Source organism: Eulemur rufifrons, chromosome 3, assembly GCF_041146395.1.
Source record: "Eulemur rufifrons isolate Redbay chromosome 3, OSU_ERuf_1, whole genome shotgun sequence".
NCBI classification, from domain to species: Eukaryota; Metazoa; Chordata; class Mammalia; order Primates; family Lemuridae; genus Eulemur; species Eulemur rufifrons.
The window spans coordinates 16893138-16921119 of record NC_090985.1 but is presented as its reverse complement, the minus strand read 5'-3'; the positions used below and the strand labels follow the sequence as shown (position 1 = coordinate 16921119).

The 27982-nt window shown below is 50.1% G+C and overlaps 1 protein-coding gene across 1 annotated transcript in view; it reads left to right on the top strand.

The window, feature by feature from the left end:
* Positions 1–385: 385 nt before the first annotated feature.
* ADAMTS17 (ADAM metallopeptidase with thrombospondin type 1 motif 17) overlaps positions 386–27982 on the top strand; it is a 278659-nt gene continuing 251062 nt past the window's right edge. Inside the window, exons 1-3 of the mRNA XM_069465782.1 lie at positions 386–464; positions 887–1257; positions 11617–11782. Of these exons, the coding sequence (XP_069321883.1) occupies positions 386–464; positions 887–1257; positions 11617–11782 (616 nt within the window). The remainder of the gene's footprint in view (positions 465–886; positions 1258–11616; positions 11783–27982) is intronic.

Here is a 27982-nt window from a genome sequence, read left to right as displayed (position 1 = left end):
GGACAAGCTCAAAAGACCAGCCCAGCGTCCACCTGGCTCTTGCAGGATCTCGCGGCTCGAGTCAGCTCCCGAACGCCACCTGGTGTCGCGTCCCCGCTACTGCCCAGAAACCACGTGTAAGAAAATGCTTACAACCTAACTACGTACTTCGGTTTCGACCCATCCTAACCAATAGGGAAGGAGGAGGCGGAGCAGAGGAAAGCGAGAGCCCAATCAGCGCCTGCTTTCTGAGGGGAAGGCGGGGCTTGGGGTTTACCACGTTGGGTTTGTCCGCAGCGCTAATTACTTTTTCCAAAGGCTGGAGGGCTGCACTCCGGCTGGCGCCGCCGCCTCGAGAGCTCCAGCTCCGCCGCCACGGTCCTGGGGGCTGCTCGTCCCGAGTACCATGTGTGACGGCGCCCTGCTGCCTCCTCTCGTCCTGCCCTTGCTGCTGCTGCTGGTTTGGGGACTGGACCCGGGCGCAGGTATTGCCCCCTCTCCCACCCCCCTTCTTCGCCCCTGCCTCTGGCGGCCACCTTCCCTCTGCCCTCCCGAGGCATCCCCGCGGCGGATCGCTGACAGCGCCCCAGGCGGAGAGGCGCGGGCCGCGCCCGGAGGACTGGACTCGGGTGCCTCCCAGGCAGGCGCGCCCCCGGCGGTTCTCCGCTTGCAGATGCTGCGGCGCCGATTTCAGAGCGATCGGGCGGCTGCGCCGGAGACCTTCCCCCGGTGGCGCGGGCCAGGCACAGGCTCTGGTCGGCATGGAGGTGCCGAGGCCGGGGTAGGAAGGAAGCGCCTGCCCTGGGCCACTCTGTGCCCGAGCTGGCCGGGCTAACCCGGGGCTGGACCCCGCGCGCAGCCGGCGGGCGGGCCCTGCAGCGCTGACGCGTCTCCTCTCTCTCTGCAGCTGTCGGCGACGCGGCGGCCGACGTGGAGGTGGTGCTCCCGTGGCGGGTGCGCCCAGACGACGTGCACCTGCCGCCGCTGCCCGGAGCCGCCGGGCCCCGACGGCGGCGGCGCCCCCGCGCGCCCCCCGCAGCCCCGCGCACCCGGCCGGGAGAGCGCGCCCTGCTGTTGCACCTGCCGGCCTTCGGGCGCGACCTGTACCTGCAGCTGCGCCGCGACCTGCGCTTCTTGTCCCAAGGCTTCGAGGTGGAGGAGGCGGGAGCAGCCGGGCGACGCGGACGCCCCGCCGATCTGTGCTTCTACTCGGGACGCGTGCTGGGCCACCCGGGCTCCCTCGTCTCGCTCAGCGCTTGCGGCGCCGCCGGCGGCCTGGTACTGCCCGCGCCCCCTCCGGGTCTGCCTGTCTGGTCTGTTGCGGCGCCCGGGTGGTCCCCATGGAGGGTTGGGGTGGGGAGCCTCGGCGGAAGTCCAGCCTCTTGGAGGGCCTGAGGGAACCCCCTACCTCCCCACCTCCCTGACTTTCTGGATGGTCTGAGCAAAGGGGGTGGGATGGGAAGCATCGGAGTCCAGCGCTTCCCACCAGCTGAGCTGAGCGAGCCGGGGTTGCATTGGGGCACACGCTGCAGCCGGCTCAGGGGAGCGCGGATATAGCAGGGATGAAACTGTCAGGGCCCTAGGCGCACAGAGGTGTAGCAAGGAACACTGCATCTGCACAGGTGTATGTGTGTCAGGGAAACACACCTATACGTATATATCTTATCTGTTCTTTCTTAGATGGGGAGATGGGGAGTGGGCATTCACCTTCCTTCCTTTTGCATCTTCTTTCTGTACCTGCAAAGAAGTTTGGAGGATCCCCAGACAGACACAGTTAGCCCCACTCCTCTTAATTGAAACGAGTGAGAGAGGGTATTGCTCCTTGTTTCCTTGTACCATTAGCAGGCATGTGTCTGGCACCCGCCCCAGCCAGGCCTGAGGGGTACTTACATGGGTAAGACCCTATTCCTGCCCCCAGAAGCTTGTTTACTGTGGAGGCAGCTTCCCTCTTCCAAGGCCTGCCCTGCTGCATCTGGGTCACCTGTAACAGGTACCCTAAGAGGCACAGGATTTCTTGTGTACCTTTGCCTTGCTGTGCTCACACTTGATCACGTGGCTACACTGGTGCCCAGACCAGCACTCCTCAGCTTCTCCATCATGCCCCGCCACCGCCGGGGCGCACATGGCCGACAGATGGGCTTCCCCCAGCAAAGTCTGGTGTTGACTTAGAGCATGAAACACATGGGTTGTTTCTCTATCTTTTGTTATGATCGGCCTCTGGGGAGGCAGTTTATGATATTATTTTGTGTCTGTCCTTCCCAGGCACAAGAAACTGCTACCCCACCTCATTCTGTGCTGTCATCTTGGGTTCTCTGTCCCTTACCCACATGGTCTGCAGCAAGTCCTTGAGGATCTGCAGCAAAGCCAGAAAGCCTGGGTGTGCAAGTGCTCTCTTCCTGGCACTGTGGGGTAACTATGGGTGTCATTTCCTGGGATCAGCCTAGTTCTCCTTTCAGGAGTTTTCTGAGTTCTCATTAGAGTGTGATCCTCGTTTGCTCAGCTGGGAGAAGTTGGCAGCTTTGATGAAACAAGGAAAGTGGAATAGACTGTGGAGGGGCCGGGAGAGCGAACGTGGTCTGTGGGTGAGTAGGCTTGAGTGGGAGTGAGAAAGGCTCCGATCCCTGCAGGGCTTGGGTCAGGGCTGTATCATGTTCTGGGAGGGACTGGAAGGCCCACATCATTTTTCCTGTTTTTGCCAAAGCGTTTAAAGTCTAGGTCACATCACTGTACTGTACGTGGAAACATCTGAATCCCATTTGCTGCGGTTTAGTGAGTTTCTGTAGAGGTCAGAGTTTATACTTCGTGGTGTAAAGTTTCCAGCGAGGAGCTATCTGTGAGGGAGCCGAGGGTGGAAATCTGCATAACGCGGATTTAAAATCCTCACGGAGGGAGCGCTGGGCCCTCTCACAGATGGCATCTGAGCCAGCTTCTCAACAAGGCTGCCCTTCCCTTCGGCACCATGTGAGGGCGCTGTGCTTTAGAAAAAGGAACCCGGCCAAGAGCCTGCGTTAAGCCTGTGCCAGTGGTGGGTGGACCTCTAAGACTTTAGCTTTTAAATTCCTCCTTGAGCAGACTTTTCTGTTTAGTCTGCCTTGTTCATCCCGTTCATGTGAATTGTACACTGGGCACTTCCCCCCGAGTACACACATACAGGGCTGAAGGCAGGAGGGCAGAGATGGTGGGTGGCTTGGAGTGGGCCTCTTGGTTGCCAGGTGGTCCTGAAAGCATAAAGAAGGAAAGCAACAGGAACTTACGCTAACCAAGTGTGTGGCGCTGTGCTTCATTTTTCATTTTGGTTCTCAGTTCCGGTGGCCGATGATGTTGTGTCCGTCTCTCCTGACCATGGTAGAAGCACTGCCAGGCGGAGGTGTGGAGCTGTGTGTGTGTGTGTTTGCAGGACGGGCTCAGCTGCAAAGCATGGGAATGTCAAGTAGATGATTTTTGGTGGCTGTGGATGGGGGTATTTCAAAGCCTCCTGGCATCTATAAATATTATAAAAAATCGTGGGGTACAGGAGTTGGCAAACTTTTTCTCCAAAGGATCAGATAGTAGATATTTTAGGCTTTGTGGGCCACATAGTCTTTGTCACAACTATTCAAACTGCCCCTTATGGTGCAAAAGCAGCCATGGACAGTATACAAACAAGTGGATGTGGCTGTGTTCAACAAAACTTTATTCTGGATATTGAATGTCATTTTAATTGCTAGTAACTTCCACCGAATCTAATGTCTCCAAAATGGCTTAGCAGTGAGTGTTGAGTGCAGGGGGAGGGGGAGGAAGGCTCTGTTCCTTGTATGGAATCTGTGCTGTCTCCAGAGATGTTTGCTGTCTGTTTAAAGATGATGCTTATTAGGATAGACCGTTCCTCAGTAGTTTACAGGGAAGGAAGAGTGAAGTGCGCGCTCCGTCTTGCTCTGCCTCCTTCTGACGGTAGGCAGAGGACAGGCCTGTGGCATTTCCCCTCTCTGTGTCTTATCTTGGAAAGCTAAGTCAGCTGCACTTTTTGGATCTTCAAAGACCGCAGGCTCAAGTGTTGTTTTCTGTTTATGCTTTTTCATTTTATTTACATTTCCAGGAGTCTTTAGAGCGTAGTTTTTTGGAACAGTTTCTATAACCATATAATTTCAAAGCAACAAACTTTAGGCAAATGAGGAAGGTATTTCCACCCCCAATGAAGTTACAAAAGTCTGGGTCAGCTGCCTCCTGAGACTAGGGCCGGATCGTGGAAGCTCAACAGAGCGGAATCAAGTTGAACTTCACAGGTGGAGGGAACAGTGGAGATGGCACTGCAAGGACAGCATGAGTGTCAGGCTCTGAAAAGACTCTGTGTGGATTGTCTGAAATGAGTGGCAAAGGACTTATTTTAGGAAAAGTGAAGAGAGGTGGGAAGGGCTGGAGGCCCTTGCCACTGGGTTTGATCAGCTGAATGGTGGCCATTCTTCCTGAGATGACGCTTGCAAGCTCTGGGAAGGCCACTCAATGGAATCTGGCCACCCCCCTTCTTGGCTGAGGCTGTGGCCTGCCCGGGGTGCACTGTGAGGTGTTGGGACCAGGGAGAACACCAGAACGTTGAGCCACGCCTGTTTCCCAGGCTACCCCAAGGACTGTGACAAGGTCAGAGATCCTCCTGTGCAGCCACAGCCACTAGCACAGGACACTTAGGTGGAGTCTCTCTTTTCCAGAGTGATCACTGGGGTTGACATGGTGCCCCAGCCCACCCCTGCTCTGGCTGGTCAGCCTGACTGCAGAGCATGTGGCCGTGTTGGTGGCACATCATCTGGGGCATATCTTACACTCATAGTTCTGTACAGCTCTTTCTCCCAGGCCACTTGGGAACTTTCTAATGAATTCACCTCTGTTTGATCAGGGAAGAAATGGAGTCCAGGTAAGAATAGATGGGGCCTGAGGGCAGCCAGCTGATGAGCAGGTGACTTTGGTTAGAAGAGGTGGGGACCCCATTTGTAAGAGGGCAGCTTGCATTTACATGACTCTTGTGGTGAGGAAGCAAGTGTGGGATGTTGCTGCCTCTCTCTTTAGGAAAGAGAGTCATCAAACCCTCTTGATTGATTGATCACAGAATTGCCCAGCTTCATAATGTAGCCTTGCTTGGCTGAGTACAGCTGAGCGGGAATTAGCCTTGGCAAACATGCTGTGGAGACCATTTGGAAGGGAGTAAATAGACCAGATGTGATTATGCATCATTATATTGATACAGATCTGAGGAAGGCACATGTTCCTAAGCAATTAACATTGCTGAAGAATTGATCATGTACAGCATAAATGTATCTGGCAAATACAAAACACCTATTTAGAGGTTCGTAAAAGGAACAATTGAGTGGATGTTAAGGGGAATTCTAACAGGAATGGATGAAGAAGGGCAAAGACAGTTGTGAAGTTTGGCGGCATGGGAGAATTAAAGGCAAGAACGTGAATCAGGCGATTCTAAGGCCTTTGTCCACCGGGCCTCATGGTGACTTCTTTTCATCCCCTTTGTCGTCTCTTGGCCTCCATGCTGTTGTGCTGCTCCTGATTGTCATTGCTCAGGGCTTCGTCCAACTGCAGCTCTCCAGGGCTAGACTGGCACTTCTTAGGATGCCAGGAACAGTGGCTTCTGCACCAGGCCACCCATGAGCATTACCTAGGCACACAATTAGATTTCTTCACTTTGAAATTCTGTTTAGTTGACAACATTTTAAAACAAAAAGAATCCAGGCACAGTGGCTCATGCCTGTAATCCCCAGGACTCTGGAGGCTGTGGCAGGAGGATCACTTGAGCCCAGGAGTTTGAGGTTGCAGTGAGCTATGATCATGCCACTGCACTCTAGACTGGGCAACAGAGCAAGACCCTGTCTCCAATAAAAAAAAAAGAACGCTACAAGATGGGATGATGATGAACTGAAGAAGTCATCTTTGATTGATTGCATTGTTGGAGCTTATTTCCTGAACTCTGAAATATTACAGCTGCCTGATCTTGGATGTGTGTGATGGGAGATGTTTTTGCAGCCAGTGTGTCTGAGGAAGCCATGCAGTCACTAATCTTTCCCCATGCACGCTTCTGTGCACAGGCCCACAGATGCATGGTCACGCTCTTGTTACTTAGGAAAGGAAACCTCATGGCCATTCAGGGCTGTGATCTTGAGTGAGTCATTTAGCTCCTTTGAACCTCCCCACCTGCAGCCACACAAGGGGTAAATAACATCGGCCTGGCATGGCTGTTGATAGAATGGAAGAAGATAAAACCTGTGAAATCGTTTAGTGAGAGCCTGGCCCATTAAGGCATTGAAAACAGGTTTCTTCTTCTGCCCCACGGGCCATTCCCAGACTTTTCCAGTTATACATCAGATGATCACTGTTGACTGAATGAGCAGATCGTTATCACACACCTGCTATGCGCAGGGCACTCTGGTAGGCGCCCGACAAGGCTCAGAGAGAAATACGAGGCAGACGCTGTCTCAGAAGACCGTCCAGATCCGCTGGGAAGGAAGGTGCGCTGGAGCCTGTGGGGCGGCTGAGGGAAGACGGGTCGCTGGAGCCCGGCAGGGCGGGGCCTTCAGGAGGAAGGAGAGTTGGAGCTGAAGGAGGTAGACCTTCGAGTCTAGGAGGGAGAAGTGATGGCAAAGCCGCTGAAGCCCCATTGTCCTGAGACAAGGGACCCGGGAGTGGGGTGGGGGTGGGGAGTGGTGGTTTTAGGAGACGGGAGAGGGGTTGAATGGACAGGAGTGTGGATTCGGTGGTGTGGGGCCCTGGGTGCCAACCTTAGGCATTTGGAATTTATCCTAGAACAGTAGTTCTCCACCTTGAGCCAGCATCAGTGTCCATTGGTGGTCTTGTTAAACTGATTGCTGGGTCCCAGCCCAGAGTTTTTGGTGCAGCGGGTCTGGGGTGGGCCTGCGAACTTCCATCTCTAACAAATTGCTGCTGTTCTGGGATGGCGTTCTGAGGATCGCTGGCCAAGAAGCAATGGACGGGTAGTTGGGGAGTCCTGGGGGAGGGGAGCCCTGCGAGGTGACCAGGCTGGAGCCTTAGGTGGTGGAGGTGGAGCTGGAAAGGAAGGGGGAGCCACAGTCCTCTGTGACTGGCTGACTCTGTCTGGTGACCCCAAAGCGGAAGACACTGCAGTGGGTGACCCCACGTTACCCAGGAGAGGCAGGCTTTGGAAAGAAGACCAAATGTCCACGTTCAGGCAGTTCACGTCTGCAGAGGCAGCAGCAGGACTGTGAAGGGAACTCTGGGTGGTGTCTCAGGAGGGCTGACGCCATGTACACCTGTGGGGGATGCTGCCCCCTCAGGGGAGGTCCGAGCACCCCAGAGAGACAGAGGTGGGGGTGGAGGGGCCTGCAGTCACAGGGCTGCTTTTTCTTCTTGGAGGCGGGAGGCCCACACGGGGTGCAAACTCACGGCCCCATCCTCAAACCACCTACGCCAACCCATCTCCACGAGGTGGAGGAGGTGACCTAAGCCCCACTCCCGCTAACCGGGGAGCCGCAGCCCCCCCCCAGGGAAGGAAATCCCAGCGTGGTCTTTGTAGAGCCACGTGGCTCTCTCCCCTCCCACAGAGGCCCGATCTTTGGTTCCAGAGCAGACACGAGACAGGTTTTCTTCATTTACACTATCTTAAATGCATTTTCTAAGCTGTGCCGGGAACTTGTGCTCGTGTTAGGTGATAAAAACCTGTATGTCTTTCACACACTTTCCACACTGCAGCGAGAGCTCGTCTTGCTTTGGGGCAGGGGTGGAGTGGGGGGTAGCAATAGGTGATTTATAACTCTCTCGCAAAGCCGCGCAGAACCCTTCAAAGCGAGTACCCGAACAAAGAGACTTGAAAGGTAACCACTCAGAACTGTTGAAATACCGGGTTATACCCGATACGTTTTATTTGACTCAAAATTCTTTAGGATACCAAATCCTTGCAAAACTTAAGACTTCTCTTTTAACAGCACCATTTCACTGGTGCCTTTATTATATCCCTTAAAGCCAGGGGCCTCAGGACTGCTGGTTCTGCCTGCCATAGGTATTTGTTCCTTTGCAATTTCTGTGCCTTCGGTTGCTGGTTGTACAGGCTTCTGGCATCTAATGCAAGCTCAGCCTCGTTCCTGGTATTTCTTTGCTGCCATCAGGGGAACAGAGGAGGCCCTGGAGTCTCACTTCTCAACATAGATGGTGACTGGAGGGTTAACACAAATCCAATCCCAGCAGCCATGCTCAGCACTTGGGGCCGGCCACAGAGCAGTGGTGGTTTAGAAGCAAGGGCAGTGGGCAGAGTCCCACAGTCAGAGGAAGGCCCAGGTTCTAAATCCACATACCCCCAGACATTGAAATCAAGGCAGTAAGTGGCCGGGGTCTCCAGCACCCAGTTAAGAGCTAGGGCGGTGGTTCTCAACCCTGGCTACACATTGAAACCTTCTGGTGAGCTTTAAAGAAATGCCAGTGCCTGTGTTTCACCCCAGAGATTCTGAGTCAGTTGGCCTGGAGGGGGCCCTGGGCATCAGAAGTCTCCAGAGCTCCCTAGATGATGCCAACATGCAGCGGAGAATGAGAACCATGGAGCCCGGGGGACCGCAGGCATGCCAGTCTCATTGTGTTTTTCTGGAGTAACTATTATGTGGCAGATGTTAGAAAAATAAGGAATAATTCTGATCCTGCCTCAGTGAAACAAACTATTAGGTCATGAAAACGTCCTGTGTAACAGGGGGCAGCGGGCTGGCACATAGAGTGCAGGGGGCTGCAGGGATGGGGGATGTATTCAGGAAGAGAGGGGGTCAGGAGAGGTAAGGAGGGCCGGCCAGTGTCTTGGGGCGAGATTGTGTGTGCGTGTATGTGAGAGAGAGAGACAGACAGACACATAGTAGCACTTTTCAACAGAATGTTTGATCACTGGTCACACACTGACGAAGTGAGTGTTGGAGGCACTTGGGGGAGCCCAGCCACAGTGGGGCTGAGACTTGTGCTGGCTCCCGGGGTGCAGCCCCTCCATCCTGGGTGCTAGTCCTGGCCACATCCCCACTTGAAGGTTGGGGCCCAAGAGGGCAATTGGCTGCCAGGCCAACTACAACCCATTAGTCCATTTGTCCCTCCTTCACCAGCATTGCCATTTTCTTCTCTGAATAGATGGAAACCAGTATGTGACCCCCCCCCCCGAAAAGACATTCATTCTGAAGAATCCCCTCCCTCCCTCCCCAAGGCGCTAGGTTATGCTGTGTGTGTGTGTGCATGCGTCGGATTCCTCACCAAGGGGAAATCTCCTGTCTTTAAAAACTTGTAGCACGTTAGGATTAACTGCTAACCGCTTTTTATACTGGGGCTTGTGAATGCAGACACTAGACCTGTGGTCCCCAACCCCTGGTCCATGGCCTGTTAGGGATGGGACTGTAGAGCTCCACCATCCGCAACCTGGCCCCCCACAGTCCATGGAAAAGAGGTGGGCAGCGGGCTGCTCTGCTCCCCATCGCTCGCATCACCACCTGAGCTCTGGCTCTCCCCTCCCTCCCCTGCCCAGTCCGTGGAAAAATTCTCTTCCATGAAACTGGTGGTCCTTGGTCCTTGGTGCCAAAGAGGTTGGGGACTGCTGCACTAGACTTGAACAAGTTATAACTGGCTTGGAAAGTGCTGGACCCAGGGGGCTTTTGCCCTCCACAGCCAGCCCCGCGTTAGCGTTGAGCACGTCCTCCAGGGAGCCGTGTGTGGGGCTCTGGCCCAAGCGCTGTGCTGTAACCTGCCCACTTTGTCTCGACCGTGGAAGTTCCCAGGAACTCTGCACTGAGGCTCCCGTGCACGGCTGCGATAGAGCTCTGCGCATCCCACCGCACCACCCTCCGCCCCCGTTTCCTCAGTCTCTCCAGAGTATCCTAGCGAACAAACGCAAGTTTTCACTTCAAAGGAGAGGAAAGAAAGCTGTGCTCTCCAGCAGGTCATGCAGTGCCACTTTGAGACAGTTTTATTTGGGCAGTAAAACCTATGAGTTGTTCTTGGCAAAAGTTCTAATGAAATGGAAACCTTGAAATATGCTTAGAGCAGTAAACATGGCCTCACCCTGGATCTTGGGGACTAAAGGTTGCAGGCGATCTTATTAGTGGATCTGATTTGCTCTCCAGGAGGCTCGGTATTGGTGCATCCTTTCAGAACGCAGAGGGGTCTGTATCATTTGCCTCGAGTGAGCTCGGTACTTGAGGTCAGAGTTATTGCTGTGGGTTGGAGAGAGCTGTTCTCTAAGCGTGGTCCCTGTGGACCACGTCTGTATCATGTGGGGACTTGTTAGAAATGCACATTCTTGGGCACCACTCAAGACCTCCAGGTGATTTTGGTGTGTGCTAGGGTCTGAGAACCACTGGTTCTGTATGTCATGGCTTTTAAAACGTAATGGTAGAAGAGAGAGAAGAAAGGTTGTCCACCCATGACCCCCTACGACTGAGCTGCCCCGTCTACTGAATCTGAGCTAGCAAAGGCAGTCCAGGAATGTCACCCAGGAGGAGGGGACATTGCCTGCAGGCACCAGTGTGCAAACCGGGCAGGTTAGGTTTCTGTGGGAGGTTCACCTTGCTGACTCCACATAAGAAGGGAAACTAGCAGCAGGTGTCTGGGGAGGGCGTGCAAATTGTTTTAATGCCGCCAACTTTGATTCCAAATGAGGGAAAAGGTTCTCTGCATTTTTTTTTTTTTTTTTAGAATTAATATTCACTCTATTAGAGCAACAAATTAAAAGATTTTTAAAGTTTTTCATTCAGTTTACAAATCTTACAATCTAGCAAGTTTCTGCAATCACTTTGGGGGCTTGGAATAATATTTGGCTGCCTTTACAAACTTGTGCTTCACAACTGTTAAACATTTAAAACTGCATTTAGAGATCTAACATTGGATTTCATTTTCAAGTTCTTTGGTTGTCTGATTAAAAAAACAAACCCTTCACAAGTACTTAAGCAAGTCTTATAAACCTAATAACATGGTCTTACAAACACAGGAAGTCTTAAATTCTCTTACATGTTCCTAATACTGCTTATAAACCTAACAAGATTTTAAAATCACAAGTCTAAATCAATGATACATTAAATTAGAATCGCAAATCTGATTCAATACTATGCCAAGTTCTCTTAAACACTAAGTTCTGAAAAAATGTGTAAATCTATCATAAAACTATTGCTACAGCATTATTAATACTAAGAATACTATTAATGACTGACTTCATTGTCTCTATATTTAATTCTAAATATCTCCAGGGATAAGATATATTTTCTCATTAGGGATATAATTGTCATTCCCAACAATTCTGGCGTTGCCTCAAATGGTATTTTGGGGGTAGGATTTTGAGAATAATTTTTTAAATGAAGGTTTTAAAAACTGATAGTAAAGTAATCCATCTTCTCCAAAAGCCAGCCTGGAAAATGGATGCTGTTATACCTATCTCTGCACCCCTACCCTATGTCATGCCCCATCCCCAAACACAGCTGCTCAATGGGATGTTTTTAAGTCACGCAGAAGCTCACTCTTGGGCTCAGGTAAATCTGAGCAGTTTGCAAAGAAAAGAGCCCAGACATGGAAAACCCAACCACAGCGAGGTAGCCTTGCTGCCTTCAGGCTGCCGGGGGCGTGGGCACGTGTGAATGACGATGACCAATGTCCCGTTTCCCTCTCCTTTCTGGGCAGGTTGGCCTCATCCAGCTTGGGCAGGAGCAGGTGCTAATCCAGCCCCTGAACAACTCCCAGGGCCCGTTCAGCGGACGCGAGCATCTGGTCAGGCGCAAATGGTCCCTGAAACCCAGCCCAGCTGCCGAGGCCCAGACACCTGGGCAGCTCTGCAAGGTCCTAACAGGTGAGTCTGGGCAATAGCATGACCGGCTTAGGGCACACACGCAGCTGGCACCCTTTGTGTGTCCCCAGATGTGCTGAGGTCACTTGAGGGAGAACTTACCTTCTCTTGCCTTTAGAAACTGTTTTATGGCCCCTGAGGTCATTTTCTTTTTCCTTTCTATGTGTATTAGTGTCGTTAGCCCTTTGAAAAAGTCATTATTTCTGCAAGGAGCTTGGGGTCTCTTTTATGCGGTGCCTCAATTTTATATATGAGGAGCAAGTTGAGGCCTGAAAAACCTCAAAGGCTTATTTGTTATCAAAGCCTAGTTTGGTAGCAGAGCCAGGATGAGAATTCTCTCTGCCTGGTGCCCTGGCCAGGGCTTGCTCAATACAGTGGTCCTCAGCAGTGGCCACACTGATTAGAGCCGCCTGGGGGACTGTGAAGCAGTGGTTCGCACAGTGAGGGCCAGCAGCATCTGGGAATGTGCTAGAAATGCCATTCTCAGGCCAGACCTGCTGAATCAGAAACGCTGGGGGCGGATACAGTCATCCGTAGTGCCATTGGTCCTGCCCGGGATTTGAATGCACGAAAAGTGTGAGAACCACTGCTCTAAAAAATGCCAAGCACTGGCCTGTCCCCCAATATCCTGATCTTTTTGTCTTGGATGTGACTTGGGTGTCAGTGTTTTTAAAGGTGATTTTGATTCGCAGTGTGAGGAGAGAACCCAGGGCTCTTGTATTTTTTGCCTGTCTTAGAGCAGCCTGCGAATTTGAGCAGCAGGTGTTTAAGAACTTTCATGGTGCCGAGTCACCAGCAGTCTGCTTGCGAATGTCTCCTGATGAAGTTGGATCACAGGTGGCCTTTTCTCCTGGGAGATCATGGGACCCCACAGCTGACCTTTGGGAGTTGTACTTTTGTAGTTTACAGACATACCTTTGCATGAAAATGTAGTGTGTCTTGGTTTAGTATTCCATGGACTTTGGAAATACATTGATTATGTGACTAGGATGACCTCGTTATTTATAAACAAGTCTTGCGGCTCAGCCCAGCCATTGCGTGCAGACCCGACAGAAGCAGGTTGTCACCTCCCTTAGTTTGGCGGTGGGCTATTAGAGGTGATTGTGCTGGAGAAAGGCCATTTCTTAAATTACAGGTGACCTTTGGTCGTAAATGGAGAGAGAATGTCATCAGACGTTAGGGTTTTTCTCTGTTCCTTTCTGCATCCTTACAAGTGGGGAAGACAGACCTCGGCATAAAACTACTAGTACCTAAAAAATACCCTTTAATAGGAAACAGAGGTTTTGGGAAGTCTGATGGTTGGTTGTGTGTGGGTGTGATGTTAACGTGTTCTTTTTAATGTGAGCCCCCTGACTCTCCCTAGGTCAGTCTCAGTGGACTAAACGGCAGTTAGTCATTCTAAATCTTTGTGCGTTTTCTGCTGCTGACCTGGCCATGTTGGTCAAGAAGCAGAGGGGTTTCTCTAAGGCAGTGGTTCTCAGCCTTGGCTGTATGTTGGCGTCACCTGGGAGCCTTAACAACTCCCATGCCTGGGACCCACTCCCGGAGAGCTGCTTTGATTGGCCTCAGGCACAACCTGGGGGCACCTCGTGGTGTAAAAGCTCCCAGGTGCTTCTAATGTTCAGCTGGTGGCCAAAACCACCTGCTAAGGAGTATTAAACGTGAGGAATGGCACCGTGGCCCAGCGGGAGTGGATTTTCTCAGGTGAGCACCTTCAAGCAGGACCGTGCAGGGAAACCAAGGGCAGGTGTGTTCTATTCCCCCTTCCCTCCACTCATGCCAGTGCTCGTCAACCGCTAGCCCGTGGTCAGAAACCCAGCGTGCTCGTGGATGAGATAATGGGATGTTTGTCTGATGCCCGGCTTCCATCCTATTTAGCAAGGATTGCTGACAAAATGATAAATGGTGCTTGTGTTTGCATTTTTGTCGCTATGACTATTTTTGAAGCACCCCTTTGATAGACTGTTTAATCTTTAATGAAGGAAATAAAATTAACAAGACCAAGGTGGGGTGGATGTGACGGAGAGTCAGTTAGAACAAGAGTAGCCATGCAAGACTGTAGGGAGAAATTTCTAAATTTGCTTAGCAAATAATCTGCCCTTCCTTGCTTTCAAATCTCACGTCAGTTTGCTTTGCAGTGTGGGAGCAGTGTGTGTATTTAAGGTGGCGGCAGACACAGGCTCTGAACCAGGTAGGAACACAGAGGAGAGTTACATATTTTGTTTCTGATCCTTCTTGCTTTGCATGAAATGCTCAGTAAACTTTGTGGCTGTGTTGAGAAAGACAACGGGCCTTTTCGTGGGCTTAGCTCCTAAGCAGTCAATGAGGCCCTATCTAGTTTGGATTAGCCCTCAAACATTGGGAGTTTAGAAGTTGAGAAAATTAATTTCCTGGGACCCCAGCAAAGTAAATTCTAGAAGTTTCCTAGAAAGATTAATCATATTAATCCAAGATTTCCCATGGAAACATATTCTTTCTGGCTGAATATGGCAGTGGCCGTAGGTTTCACTGTGCTCTGTTGTTGACCTTGTTTGTGTTACTCTAACTTTGGACACGGCCTGAGAGTAGTAGCTTCACTGGCTCATGCAGGTGAGGAGGAGTCTGATAACTCAAATTCCTCCACGGAGCTCTCAGTTTACCTGAGAGCTGATCCTAGGTAAGCTGCCTTGTGTTCAGGGTTTTATGTGTGGGCAGGGCTGCAGGCTAGGAGGACTGACACAGTAAAGCCACCCAGGAACTTCTTCCTTCTCCTGCATACCACTGAGGTTGCATTTCTAGCAGTCTCTGAGGCTCCAGGCAAGACGATGGGCTGATCCCATTTCCTATATAGCTCCTTATTTTTAGGACCTATAAACCGATCCATAAACTATCGCTCCACGTTGGAACTTGGCATGAAAATATGGAGTCTGCAAGCCTTCTTTATTTTTTTTGTTTTTGGTGACAGCATGAGTTGTTAGAAGTTTTTTGGCTATCCTCAACAATGAAAGTGGTACTTGAATATTTTGAAATGCTCCTCAATTTTTAAGTGGTCATTTTGACTTCAAAACTTTTCATCTTTATTCCATGCTTATTTTAATTTCTCCATTCGGATTCAGTTCAGAATCTTCCCGCTAGTGTTTTCATGGTCTTCAGTAACCATTTGCATCTTTATCTCCTCGATTGTTGTGGATGCCTCGGGTAGAGGATAGACGTAAATAGTAAAATAGAAGACGAATTTGCCATTAGCATTTTCTTTGTCTTTTTTAAAAAGAAGCCCAGGCTGGAGTTAGGTGGTAGGATCGTAGCATAGCTCACTGCAGCCTTGAACTCCTGGACTCAAGCAAATGTATTTTCAAAATAGGAATCCCACAATATTTTGAGTAGTGGTGAGCTCATTGGAACATAAATATGCCAAACAACAGTGGTGCCTGTAAGCATTGATGTCTACTTTATAGGTTTAGTTCTGTTATGACTGTTTTAAAAAAAATCATTGCAGCTGTTTTTAGTATTGCCTGTTTTGCTTATGGCATCATAAAGGTAATTTGAGTTATTTGGATGATAGCGCAACTCTTCAGAAAGTGTATTTATAGTTTATGCAAGAATTTGCACGTGTAGTACTATGTGTATATACTCTAATACATAATTGGTCAGTACTTGTGCTTTGTATCAATTAAGATTTGTTTGGTTCAGGGCTGGGTATGGTGACTCACACCTATAATCCTAGCACTTTGGGAGGCTGAGGTGGGATGATCGCTTGAGGCCAGGAGTTCGAGACCAGCCTGAGCAAGAGTGAGATCCCCATCTCTATTAAAAATAGAAAAATTAGCCCGGCATCGTGGTACACACCTGTAATCCCAGCTGCTTGGGAGGCTGAGGCAGGAGGATCACTTGAGCCCAGGAATCTGAAGTTGTAGTGAGTTGCAGTGATACCATTGCACTCTACCTGGGGTGACAGAACAAAATTCTGTCTCAAAAAAAAAGTTGTATGTATAAGGAAGATTTGTTTGGTTGGAAATGATAGAAATCAAACTGGCTTAAATGCTAAAGGCATCATTGACATGAGCTCATGGAACTGACAAGTAAAGTAGGAGGTTGGACTGCAGGTAAGGCTTGCCCAAGCTTTGCTTCTTTCTCTGTCTGACAGCTTTGTCCTCGGTTGGCTCCTCTCAGGGTGACAAAGAGGCAGCTAGGATGAGGAGGTAAACCCCTCTATTTAATCAGGATTTGAGGTAGGTTGGCTTGTATTGGGTTCACCACCAGTTTGAAATGTTTTAAGGCAGGATCAGGTCTCTCCCTCCCGAAGAGTGTAGGTCCCAGCCAGCACGTGACTGTGGAGGTATCACTTTGTTCTCTGTCCCTGTCCTGACTTCCTGCAAGCCACCACACCCTAGGGAAAAGTCTGGAGGAGTAGATTTAGGACACCGCTAATGCAGGACTAATTCATCATTCCAGTCCACAGTGTTAAAAATTTGGTTGGTTCCTTCTTATTCCTACCACGAGGAATAATAGATGTGGTTAGGGCCTCATTTAACCTGTGCCCAGGGGTAAAAGAGGCTGCTGGCCTTTGCTCTCTTAGGGAGGGCTCTGTCACTCTGAAATTTATTTCCGCTAAACTTCTTTGAAATCTAAGCTCTCTATTAGGTGAAAAAAAATTAAAAGATTTTACATTAATAGTTTATCCCATGTTCTTTGTCGTTAAAGCTGTAGTTGTGGTCTTTCATACCCATCCACATCTTAACTGAAAGCAGAATCTAAAAGAGATGGAATTAAATTGCTACTTTGAGTTTGTCCAAGTTATATTCTAAACATTTATTTGCATATAAGAATATTAACTCTAACAGTAGACACCACTGTTTTAAGAATTATTATTCTGCGAGAGAGAGAAAGAAGAACCACGTTAGAAGCCTGATTCTGTCTCCCTTTGATGTGGCCCCAGAAGAGTCCCTTAATATCTCTGTACCTCCGTATTAGTTTTCCTGGGCTGCTGTGACAAAGAACCAGAGACTAGTCCAGAGACTTTCCTATCATTGGTTTCCCAGATTTTTCTGAAACGGGGTCTGATCTCCATTTAATCTCCTGAGTTTTTAATTTTAGCAATTATATTCTGTACTTGTAGAAGTTATATTGGATTCTTTTTCTATGCTATATCTTTTCTATAGCGCCCAATTTCATTATGGCTTTACCTTTTCCCTTTGGATCCTTTTAGCATAATTATTTAAAGTCTTTTTTTTTTTTTTTTAATGAGTCGCCTTTCTGAATTTCTTGGGGGGTACTGATCCTTCCATTTAGTGTGTCTGCTCGCTCCTCCTTAGACTGGGCCATTTCCTTGTGTGGGGTGTGATGCTACACTGTGAGTCCTTGTCCCCCCACCGCTGTCTGCCCCGTCCTCTGTGGGAGCCCTCCGTGCCCTGGGTTATGGGGAAACCTCTACTGAGTAATTTCACGTGCACTTCTGTCAGATGCCTGGGACTTTTTCACAAGTCCAAGGATAATTTCTATGTTAGTGTTTTTCCTTGGGGCGTGTGTAGCATAGGAGTGATGTACATTTGTGTGTGTAGCACAGGCTTGGGGATTTCCATTAGAAACTCTGCCCTCATCCCTCTGGCATTCCAAACTCTGAACAGAGACAGACGTCCCTGCACCCCCCTGTGCCGTGAGTGGAGTTGCCCAGCCACCCTGGGGTCCTGGCCGGACTCGCATCTCCATGTGGCAGGATGACACTGGCCCTTCACCTTGTGGGCCAATATTTGGGCCTAGTAGCTGCTGGATTGTTGAGATCTCAGATCACTCACTCACTGTTCCAGGCATGAAATTTCTCTGTTTCTGGCACTTGGAGATTTCCCTTTCTTTATGTTGCATTTGGATAAGGTATTGTTTGGGCTTTTATAGCAAAATACTATAGACTACGTAGCTTGTAAACAACAGAAATTTATTTCTTAGAGTTTTGGAGGCTGGGAATCCAAGATCAAGACACCAACAGATTCGGTGTCTGGCGAGAGCCTGCTCTCTGCCTCATAGATGGTGCCTTCTTGCTCTGCGCTCACACGGAAGAAGGGGCTCGCTAGCTCTCTTGAGTCTCTAATTCCCTCGTGACCTAATCACCTCCCAAAGGCCCCTACCTCCTCATCCATCACACTGGGGATTGAGTTTCAATGTAGGAATTTTGGGAGGACATAAACATTCAGATCATAGTAAATATTACATTTTGAGGGGGTGTGTTATGCTTTGTGTAGTGTATTTCTAGGCCTTTGTAGTTGTAGGACTGTACTTCATGAATTTTTCACGAATAGTTTACTCCTCAGAGTGATTCCTTTACTCCTCAGACTCAGGTGTGTAAGAAACGTCCTATAATCGCAGCATCTACAAGTCGGGTCACGTGCACTCTGACCGTCACCTCGGTCCCGGCTGGAGGCCTTCCCCTCCTTGTTGTGCAAATGTCCCGGGGGTTTGTAGGGGCAGGACTTTCAAGACAGGCCCTCGGCCCTTCTGGCTTTCTGGTCACTGTTGAAAAGCACACGTCCACAGGACCCCGTCCTCTGCCCTCCGCTGCTTCGCCCCGTCTCTTCTCAAGGGCACCCCCTTCGCCCAGCGTCGTTCTTTCGGGAGCGCAGGTTTCAGAAACTACCGCCAGGAATGGCGGCTGTGCCCAGACAACTTCTTTGGTCCCTGCAAAGTTCCCACGGCAGAGCAGAGGGACACAAAGGCTGCCTCCTCACAGCAGCATGAGAAGAAATCAGCAGACCCAAGTCACTCACTGTGGGGTGGGGAACCTGCGGTCTTGGGGCCACATGTGGCCTTCTGGATCCTTGACTGCGGCCTTTTGACTGAAACCAAATGTTACAGAACAAATCCTTTTATTAAAGGGGTGCAGCAGAGAAAGATGAAGCTTTTCTTGCCTCCGTTGGTGCTTAGGAAAGAATAATCTTGAAATCGGAAGGCTGCAGGTTCCCCACCCCTGCCGGGCGGTGCCGGGTGGGAGCAGCCCGGTGGCGGTTCTGACGTGTGCCCGCCGGCTTGTCTCTCGCGATCCGGAGCTGAGGATCCGTCCTGCAAGACCCGAGGCTCAGACAGGCCCAGCCCTTAGAGGCCGGGAACCCGTGTCCACGTCTCCTGGCTGCCCGGTGCTCACGAAGGGCAGTGTTGAGGTCACCGGGTGTTTGTTGGACTGCAGTGTCTTCCGGAAAAGTGCCCAGGGCACCATTTACATTGTCGAGTGTACAGTAGGAATCATTTCTGCCTTTGCCATTGTCTCCCAAGCTTAACTCCCACGAGCTTTGAGGAGAATTTCCCCTCCTGCCATTGGTTTGCGTGAACCGTGTCTTCGTCAGGGCCCCTTCATCTCATTTTTATGTTCTTTTTTCAGACAAATGACTGAGGAAATCTTTTCAGTTTTCTTTTGAGGTGTGTGGATGGGTGGGAGATGCTTACTGACTCCTCTTTGGGAGGAATAAGATTAAAACCCAATGATGTCACGCTATAAAATCACGATTATTGCTGTTATTCCCTGAGGCCGTGTGCCTGTGGATTTGGAGCCTGGAAGATGCTGTAAAGTGGACACTGCCTGCCTGTGTGGCCTGGGAGCGGACACAGCCCTGGACGGGCCTCGGCCTTGAGCAGGCTCTGACTCTACTTCCCCCCATGCAGAGGGGCTGGGACAAGTCAGCGAGTTTCTCTTATTCCTGCATTTCCTTATCCGTAAAAGGGAGGAAATATTTTCCTTGCTATTTTTACTTTGCCAGGTTGCTGGGAGCTCAGTGAGCTCTTGCAAACGTGATTTCATTAAGTGGGAAGTGTTATTGGAGCATAAGGTGTCATCTCTCTACAGAAAAGGTCCCCAGAATGGGTTTCCTAAAAGCCAAGCCTAAGATGAAAACTTAGGTGTCAGTGGTTAGTGTCAGGGAGGGAAGGGGCCCGGGAAGCAGGAAAGAGAGACAGGGAAGAGGAAAATCCACTGGAATCCAGTGGAAGGTGAGGTCACTAAGGCAACAGGGGCTTGGTTTCCCAGGGAACGCTGGGCTGTGCAAGGAAGGCTTCCTGGCGCTGTCCCACTGATGGTGGGAGCTGGAGTCTTATCGGGGGGCGCTCGACTCCCAAGTTTCTGAGGTGCTCTCGGGTAGGCCTCGTGAGTGGGATTCTAGGTGGGGAGCCTGGAAAATGGGAAAGGCCAGAGTCGTATGCTAAAGGAGGGGCCCTGTCAGCATTCACTGCCACCAGAGCAGTGGTGCGAGTCAGAGTAACATTAGCACCCCGGGGAGGACATCTCGGTGCACAGTGCTAGGGGCCTCTAACCATCCAAAAATGTTAATGACTTCACAAAACTTGCTACCTTCTCAAAAACTCTATATATTCAGTTAAAAACCATTTTCCTGCATAAACAATCAGTTGATCTATGCTTTATCCCTCCCTTCCGTCTTCCATCCTTCCTTCCTTCCTTCCTTTTTGAAAATGTCACTCAGCAGAGGTAGCTTGGAGATCTCCAAAGGAGTGGCCCCAGCACCGCGGACGTGGGCCTCCTGGGGGCTTAGCAAGGGCCACCTGCAAGGGACCCCTCTCGCCCCGGGGGACCCACCTGGGCTCCTGTGGTTCTCCTGTGGAGGCCCTGCTTTCTGGGCTGATCCCTGGATAATCAGAAATGCCTAAGCCAGGCCCGGGGGCAGTGTTCGACTCTTTATGTAAATACATGCTTTTAAGCTTTCAGTGACTGGGGGTGTGTGTGTGTTCTCTAAATTGGTTTGTCTATATTTTATTTTTAGGCCTCTGTATTTAAACTTGTAACCTGGCCTCTTATCCAGGGCAGTGATTCATTCATTTGACCCGTGTTTATTTGCTGTTGACTGTGTCAAGTCCTTTCTTAGGCACTGGGGACTCTGCGGTGAGCAGCAGAGACAAATGTCCTGCCCTCACAAAGCCAACACCAAGGTGATCACGGTCACTTGGGTGGAAGCTGATCACCAGTGTTGTTCCGGGTGTGTTTTAGAGAAGAGGATCCCAATCCCCAGGTCACCCCTTTCTCCTGTGCCACCCTGGGGGCAGGTCAGGGTGGCAGAACTTTCTGATTTTCTGTGGTGTTCCCTGGGAAGGGTGGAGGGAGAGAAGAAAGGGGTGAGAATCAAGCCACCAGGCTGACAGCCGAGACGCTGCACCTGGGCTCCACGCCCTGAAGTGGGTACCTGGTGCAGGGGGCGGAAGTCTCGCTTGCAACGCTGCCTGCCGCCTCCTGGCCTCCAGTCCCACCATGCTCATCCTTTCACAGCTCTCTGTTCTCTGCTTTCCTTTGACCTCTGACACCAGATGGGCTGCCTGGGACTGAAGTCTCCCACCTGCAACTCGCCCCGGATCATGCCATTGCAACAGAGCTGGCAGGGCTTTGTACCTCCGTCATCACTCACAGAGGCATTTGACAGTGGGGACCCCTCACTCCCTGTGCCTCTCCGCTGGGCTGCTCAGCTTCCCTTCCTGCCCTGCCTCCTTGCCTGCGGTCTCTCTCACAAGGTCTCTGCCACTCTTTCTCGCTGCCTTGGGATCCTTACTGGTTCCACCCGGGACCTGTCCTGCCTGCATGTCTCCCAGCCTCTGCCCTGAGCTCCAGCTTCACGTCTCAGCGGCTGGCGGTGGACACTGCCCGTTCCCGACAACTTGGTGTTTCTGAAGCCTTGTCCGACGATGCCTGTCCCCACCACCCTAATACCCAATTTTTTCCAGTCACTCAGACTCAAATAACTGTTTGCATTCTCAGCCTTGTCCCCTTTGCTTGTATTCCCCCATGCTTTTAATTTGCTTTTTATTTTCATGGAAGAGCTTTGGCATATCCATTACCCCAATTCCCCTGTTAACGATTTTCTCTATTTGCTTTACAGGTTTTGTTTTGTCTTCTCTCCTCCCCACTCCCCTGCCAGCCCTCTCCCCCTCCCACATGCTTTTTTTCTGAGCCACTCGAGACTGATTTGCTGACATGATATCCGTTTATCTGCACATACTTTAGCTTATATTTTCTAACAACTCTTACTAAGCATGGGAGTAGACTTAGGATCTATGCCACTGATGCGCTCCCGTGATCTAATACAGTGTTACTGTTTACATATTTCCATTAGTCCCGGTAATGTCTCTGATAGCTTTCTCTTCTTGGTCCAGAACCTAACCTGGAGTCACGCTCTGCACTTACTTGTCACCTCTCCTTCATCTCCTCCAGCCTGGGTCACTTCCTTAGTATTTGTCTTTCCTGATCTTCACATTTCTTCAAAAATATTAGTACAGACTAGTTATTTTGTAGGATGTCTCTAAGTTTGGTTTTGTCTGACGTTTTTTCATGACTAGGTTTAGGTCATGCATTTCCGGCAGGGGTGACACAGAAGTGATGTTGTGCTCTTCTCAGTGCCTCTTATCAGGAGGCTCCTCCTGTCTGTCTGTCTCATTACTGGGCATGTCAACTCCTATTGCGTCATTAGGATTAGGTTTCTGGGTTGATCTGCTGTAAAGTTACTCTCTCTCCATGTGTAATTAGCAAGTAATTTGTGGGGATACTTTGAGACTACGTAACTCTCCTGTTCATCAAACTTTCACTCACTGGTTTGTAGCACGTCTTGGTTCTCGGCAGACTCAGTTATTACTGTGATGGTTTCAAAATGCTGTTTTCCTAACTCCCACCATTTCCTGCACGGTTTTAGTTTGGTGTTCTCCTAAAAGGAGAGCCTACCCTTCTCCTCTATTTATTTACATCTGTGTGGACTTATAGAGTCTTATTTTACTCCATGGATATTCATTTATATGTTTATTTATTTCGATGCTCAAACTGTCTCAGATTTCGCTGGTGTTGGGTGTATTTTTTAAAAATCAGACACGGGTATTGGATTTTCCAAAGGCTTTTGCAACATGGTGGAGACCTGCATATTTTTTTTTCTCCTTAGATAAATGAATATGGTAATTATGTAAATGAACTCCTAATATGATACTAACCTTAAATTCCTGGAATAAACCTTACTTGGTTGTGGTGTATTATTTCCTTAAAGTGATGTTGCTGTTTATTTGCTAATGTTTTATTTAGACTTTTGCATCCATATTCATATGTGATGGTGCTCCGTAATTATCTGTGTGTGTGAGCACGCTATCATTCTCAGTTCGGGTATTAACATTATACTAGCTTTATTAAAAGAAAAGCGTGGAGGCTTTCTTTTCCTTTTGGTGCTCTGGAATCGTTTATGAATCATCGAGGCTGTTTGGTCTGTAATGGTTCTGTGGAATCCCCCGTGGAACCATCTCCGCTTCGTGCTTTTTTGTGACTATAGTTCCTTGATAGCTTTCTCTGTTTCTTCTATAAAAATTGGCCTGTTTAAACTTTGTATTGCTTGTGGGATCAATTCTGGTAAATTGTATTTTCTTAGAAAATTTCATCTAGGTTTTTCAATTTAAGTGCGTAGAGGTCTCCCTTTACTTGATGTCTTATTACTTAATGTGGTTCCAACTAGGTCCTAGGCAGGGCTTTCAGCATATTAGAGGTATGCTCTGGCTTATGGAGCTGTATGGAATGACCTTTTTGTGGCTATCTTTTCTTGCTCTTTTTTTTTTTTTTTTTTTTGAGACAGAGTCTCACTCTTTTGCCCAGGCTAGAGTGAGTGCCGTGGTGTCAGCCTAGCTCACAGCAACCTCAAACTCCTGAGCTCGAGCGATCCTCCTGTCTCAGCCTCCCGAGTAGCTGGGACTACAGGCATGCACCACCATGCCTGGCTAATTTTTTCTATATATATTTTTAGCTGTCCATATAATTTCTTTCTATTTTTAGTAGAGATGGGATCTCGCTCTTGCTCAGGCTGGTCTCGAACTCCAGAGCTCAAACGATCCGCCCACCTCGGCCTCCCAGAGTGCTAGGATTACAGGCGTGAGCCACCACGCCCGACCTTTGTGGCTATCTTTTTACTACTCTTAAAAATCCGTCTTGTTTTCAGAGGCCTAACTCGGATGTCATCTTCGCTAGGAAGTCCACCTGGATTGCCTCACTTAGTTTTCTGGAATCCCAAAGTGCTTTGTCCATATCTTGAGTACCGCACTTATCTCTACCTGCTGTTTGTTGTCTTAGTTGTGTCCCAGTCACTCTGGCTGGAAAGCAAGACTAGACATTGCTTTCCTATCACTGCTGTAACAAATTATCACAAACCTAGTGGCTTAAAACAACACAAATGTATTATCTTACAGTTCTCAAGGTCGGAAGTTTGAAATCAGTTACGATGGGCTAAAATCAAAGTGTCCGCGGGCCTTCATGTCTCCTGGAGGCTCCAGGGGACAGTCCATTTCTACGACTTCTCTGGCTCCCAGACCCCACCTGTGTTCCCTGGCTCACAGCCCCTTCCTCCATCCCCAGAGCCAGCAGTGGTGTCTCTTTCTCACGCGGAATCACTCTGACAGTTTTCTTCTGTTGTCAGATTTCCCTCTGCCTCCCCCTTATAATCCACGGTAAGCTGCCCATCTCAGGATCCTTAATTTGATCACATCTGCAAAGCCCATTTTACTATGTATATTAACATTTTCCTAGGTTCTGGGGATTAGGACGGGGACATCTTTGGGGGAGGGGAGCTACCGCAACACGTAAATGGGTTTCCTTGTTTCTCTCCCAAGTCTAAGCATTGCAATCACAGTCATATTCAATAATTTTTTTCCTTTTTCACTTATCTGTTGGGCATGTTCTCTGTGAGAACCCAGAAATATCACTGTAGGGCAAGCACATTGGACTTCTTGAATATTCCCATTACTTGATTAAGAAAGACAAGCTAAAACGCAAACATTGAAATCAGTTACACTGGGCTAAAATCAAAGTGTCAGCGGGCCTTCATGTCTTGAAACAAAAAAGAAAAGTGTATCCTGCTATTTTTGTGTGCGTGTGTGTCTGAATCCTTTTTTCCCACATGCAGCTCCACCAAACAGAGGACTTGGACGAGAAGTGGTGTCGTCGCTTCCCACTTCTCCCCTGGACTCTTATGCAACACACGCCCGTCCCACTTTAGTAACTCAAAGCAGAGAAGGCCTCCAGCTTAAATAGGAAAATCTGCCTCGAGCTGCAGACGGATCAAGAATGCATAGTTTATTATTTAAAGTGCACGCTGGCTGGGGCTGTCCAGGTGGCTCAGGGAAGCTTCTGGCAGCTGGGCCGGCCCTGAGGCTGGAGGAGGGACAGTGGCCCCCAGAAGGCCGTGGGCCAGGCGGCTGAGTGAGCGCATGGCCGCGGCACAGGCTTGGTGTTCCAGGGGGCGGTGGGGGTGGAGAGCGAGGCCCCTGCCAATTCCCGCAGAAGTGTCTGATTTTTGAATCAGCAGTGTTCATGTTCCCTCCAAGGGAGAGAGCCGGGAGAATGTGTGACTGAGCAAAGGCGTGCACGCCCGCCCGGCTTCCCTCCCGGCAGGAGGCCTCAGGCCAGAGTCCACCCGAGGCAAGGGAAGGAGAACAGACACTCTGGGCTTTGGAGGAAAATGGCTTTAGGGTTGCATTTTTCCCCCCATTGCAAAAAGGTCTAGCCTTCTCAGGACACCGATTTCTCATGGAAAAGCCCAGCAAAAAGTCTCACTCGGACAGCTGCTGCCCAGTTCTGTTGGGCGCTTTCCAGCTGCAAATGCGGCGGGTTCATTTTGCACAGCCCTCTTTCCAAGCAGTGGGCAATTTCTTGTGCTCGACCAGACAGGGAATTCGCTAGCTGGAACCGGCATGGGGTTGCACAAACTGCCTTCAGGCTGAAGGAGCCTGTACCTTTCTCAATCCATTAGCAAGTCATAGATCAAACTCCCTGTCACTGCGTTTGGACAGGGCTGGACAGTGAAGCTTAGGGGTAGAGCCCAATAAAGCCGAGAGTGTTCCCGCCCAGTGGAGCAGAAAATGTCAGGCATCATTGGTGGTCAGCCTTGGTGGTGGCATGGATGGAACCTGCGGCCAGCTGCGAAGGGACAGAGGTCTCGCTCACGTCTGCCGTGGGGCAGCTCCCACTCTGGTGTCCACGCCACACCCCGTGCCCAGGGCTGCTCCAGGGGTGGGGAGCAGAAGGAGGGACTTTTCTTCCCTCCAAGGGGACAGGTATTATTTAGAGACAGAGCTTACAGGTTGGGGTCCCATGGATCTCTCAGGAAGTCGATGCTTGGCCTTCTGGGCTCCCCTGCAAAGGGAATGAGCTGTTCTTTCTGTCAATATTTAAAGAAATATAACTTCTTCCCAGGAAATAAAGTGTTCCCCTCAACTGCTGAGTCTGGCTGCTGCTTTTCTGACTCTGCTTTTGGGGGAGGCCTCATTTCCCAGAGCTGCTCTCCCCGTGTGGGGCCGACAGCCAGCAGTGGGCAGGGCTCAGCGCTCGGGGCTTCCTGCCTGCTCCGTCTCCGACGGTGTCGTCCCAGTCGCATCGGCTTGTTTCCTTTCTGTGAGGCGGTTCATCACTCTGTGGGTGCGGCGTATTCCGCGGCACGTTGGGACCTTCAATTAATTTCTGTCAGGGGTCTTGCTGGCTTGCCTCTCAGTTTGAAAAGCTGCCTTCTTCAGTATAAAGCTACACTTCCCAGCATTGAGGGGCGGCTTTTTGCAGTGGTGCGGGCACCTGCACATCCCTGGAGAGGGAGGTTGTCCCTGGCTGGCAGGTTATCTGTCCCAGATCTTCCTCCCCTCCCCTCCCTGACGCCTTCCCCTGAACGTCCCCTGGAAGGGTCTCAGGGTCCCGGCTGTGCTCACTGCATCACAGGCTTGCCCGGCCCTCCTGGGCACTGTGGGGGGTGGCGGTGGGGAGTTTGTGTCGCGGGAGCTCCCAGGAATGGCCTGAGCTGTGCAGAGCCCCAGGCGGGCTGGGTGGGCTGAGGGCTCTGGAGGAAGGGAAGGAAAGAGGTCGTGAGGGGGCTTGGGGTGCTCACCACGGGAGCGAGATTTGAGACAGGCCTTGAATACAGCCGGATGTCATGTGGATTTGCAGAGGAGATGGTTCCAGAGAAAGGGGACAGCTTAGTGTCATCTGTGCCTTCTATATCATCCCCACGCCTGGCACCTGTAGGCTTCAGAACTCTCACAAAGCCACTGGGATGGGTTTGGGATACAGAGAGAGACCCCAAAGTCAGGCAGGCCTGGGCTTGTTGTCCCAGCATGAAATACACACTGAGTGACCTTGATTGCAGGGTGTCTCTGAGGGCGGAGTTCCATCCCAGGGCTGGCGGCTGTCACAGCCAGTGGCGGAGGGCCATTCTGTTCGCCTGTAGCTTCCAGCCTTGGTAGAAGGTGGGGATCATGTGACTGAAAACATAGCTTTCTTTGGGACATCTGTGTTGTGAAAATCACAGTTTCTCCTAGCAAAATGCCCTGCTTGTAGTAGGGGCTAGCCAATTGCTAGATTTGGGGACACACAGACTTGGGAAGAAACAAGAACAGGGTTTGATGGCTGTGAATCCCAGTGTGGCTTCTTCACCTCAACTGATCAGGGTGTCAAGCCCTAAGGTGTGCCCAGGTGAATGAGACGTGTCCCTGCGTCTCTAGGCGTGGCCTTTCCTGCTACGTAGTCAGACTGCCCTGGCGATGCCACACTGGGTCGTCTGGTGGAGAAAGTAGCTGGGAGAGGAGGCCAGAGCTGGGCTAGATCGCTAAGCCCGGGATTCTGTTTTCCTTTCCCATGACTTTTCTTTCATGGTTCCAATGCTGACAGTACAGACTGCTTGAAGACATTCCAGTTCCAACCATATTAAAGAGTAGTCACTTGGAGTTCTGATACACCAGCAGCTACCTAAAAACGGAGAGCATTTAGCAAAAGCAAAAAGGAAGGAAACTATGCAAGTTTCAGTGAGAATATAACTCTCATTTAATTACCATCGGTGTGTGCGACGTGGGCATTTTCTGCAGGAAGCCCGACGATTCTCACAGCGTGTGAAGGATGGCATTCCCTGTGCGCTTTAGCTTTGGGGATTCTGAGGTTTGCAACTGTCTTCTGCTTTTTCTCCTTCCAGTTGTCTGTGGCAAGCAGCCGCTAGCGGCCTGTGTTCCAGACAACTGAAATCAGTTCTGGCTGCCAGATAAAATAAAATGCTTTATAATAACTTCTTGACAAGTTGTACTATCAGCCCCTTTGTGGGGTGTATATGAGCTGTCTGTGTATGCGGCGGGGGGGGGGGGGGGGCGGGGAAAGTAGAGGTTGTTCTGCTCTGGGGGTGTAATGTTTTCGGTAATAGATGTCACTGAAAAGTTGTTTAAAAAGTGAGATTTTTGTAAAGTGAATCAAATTTTAAA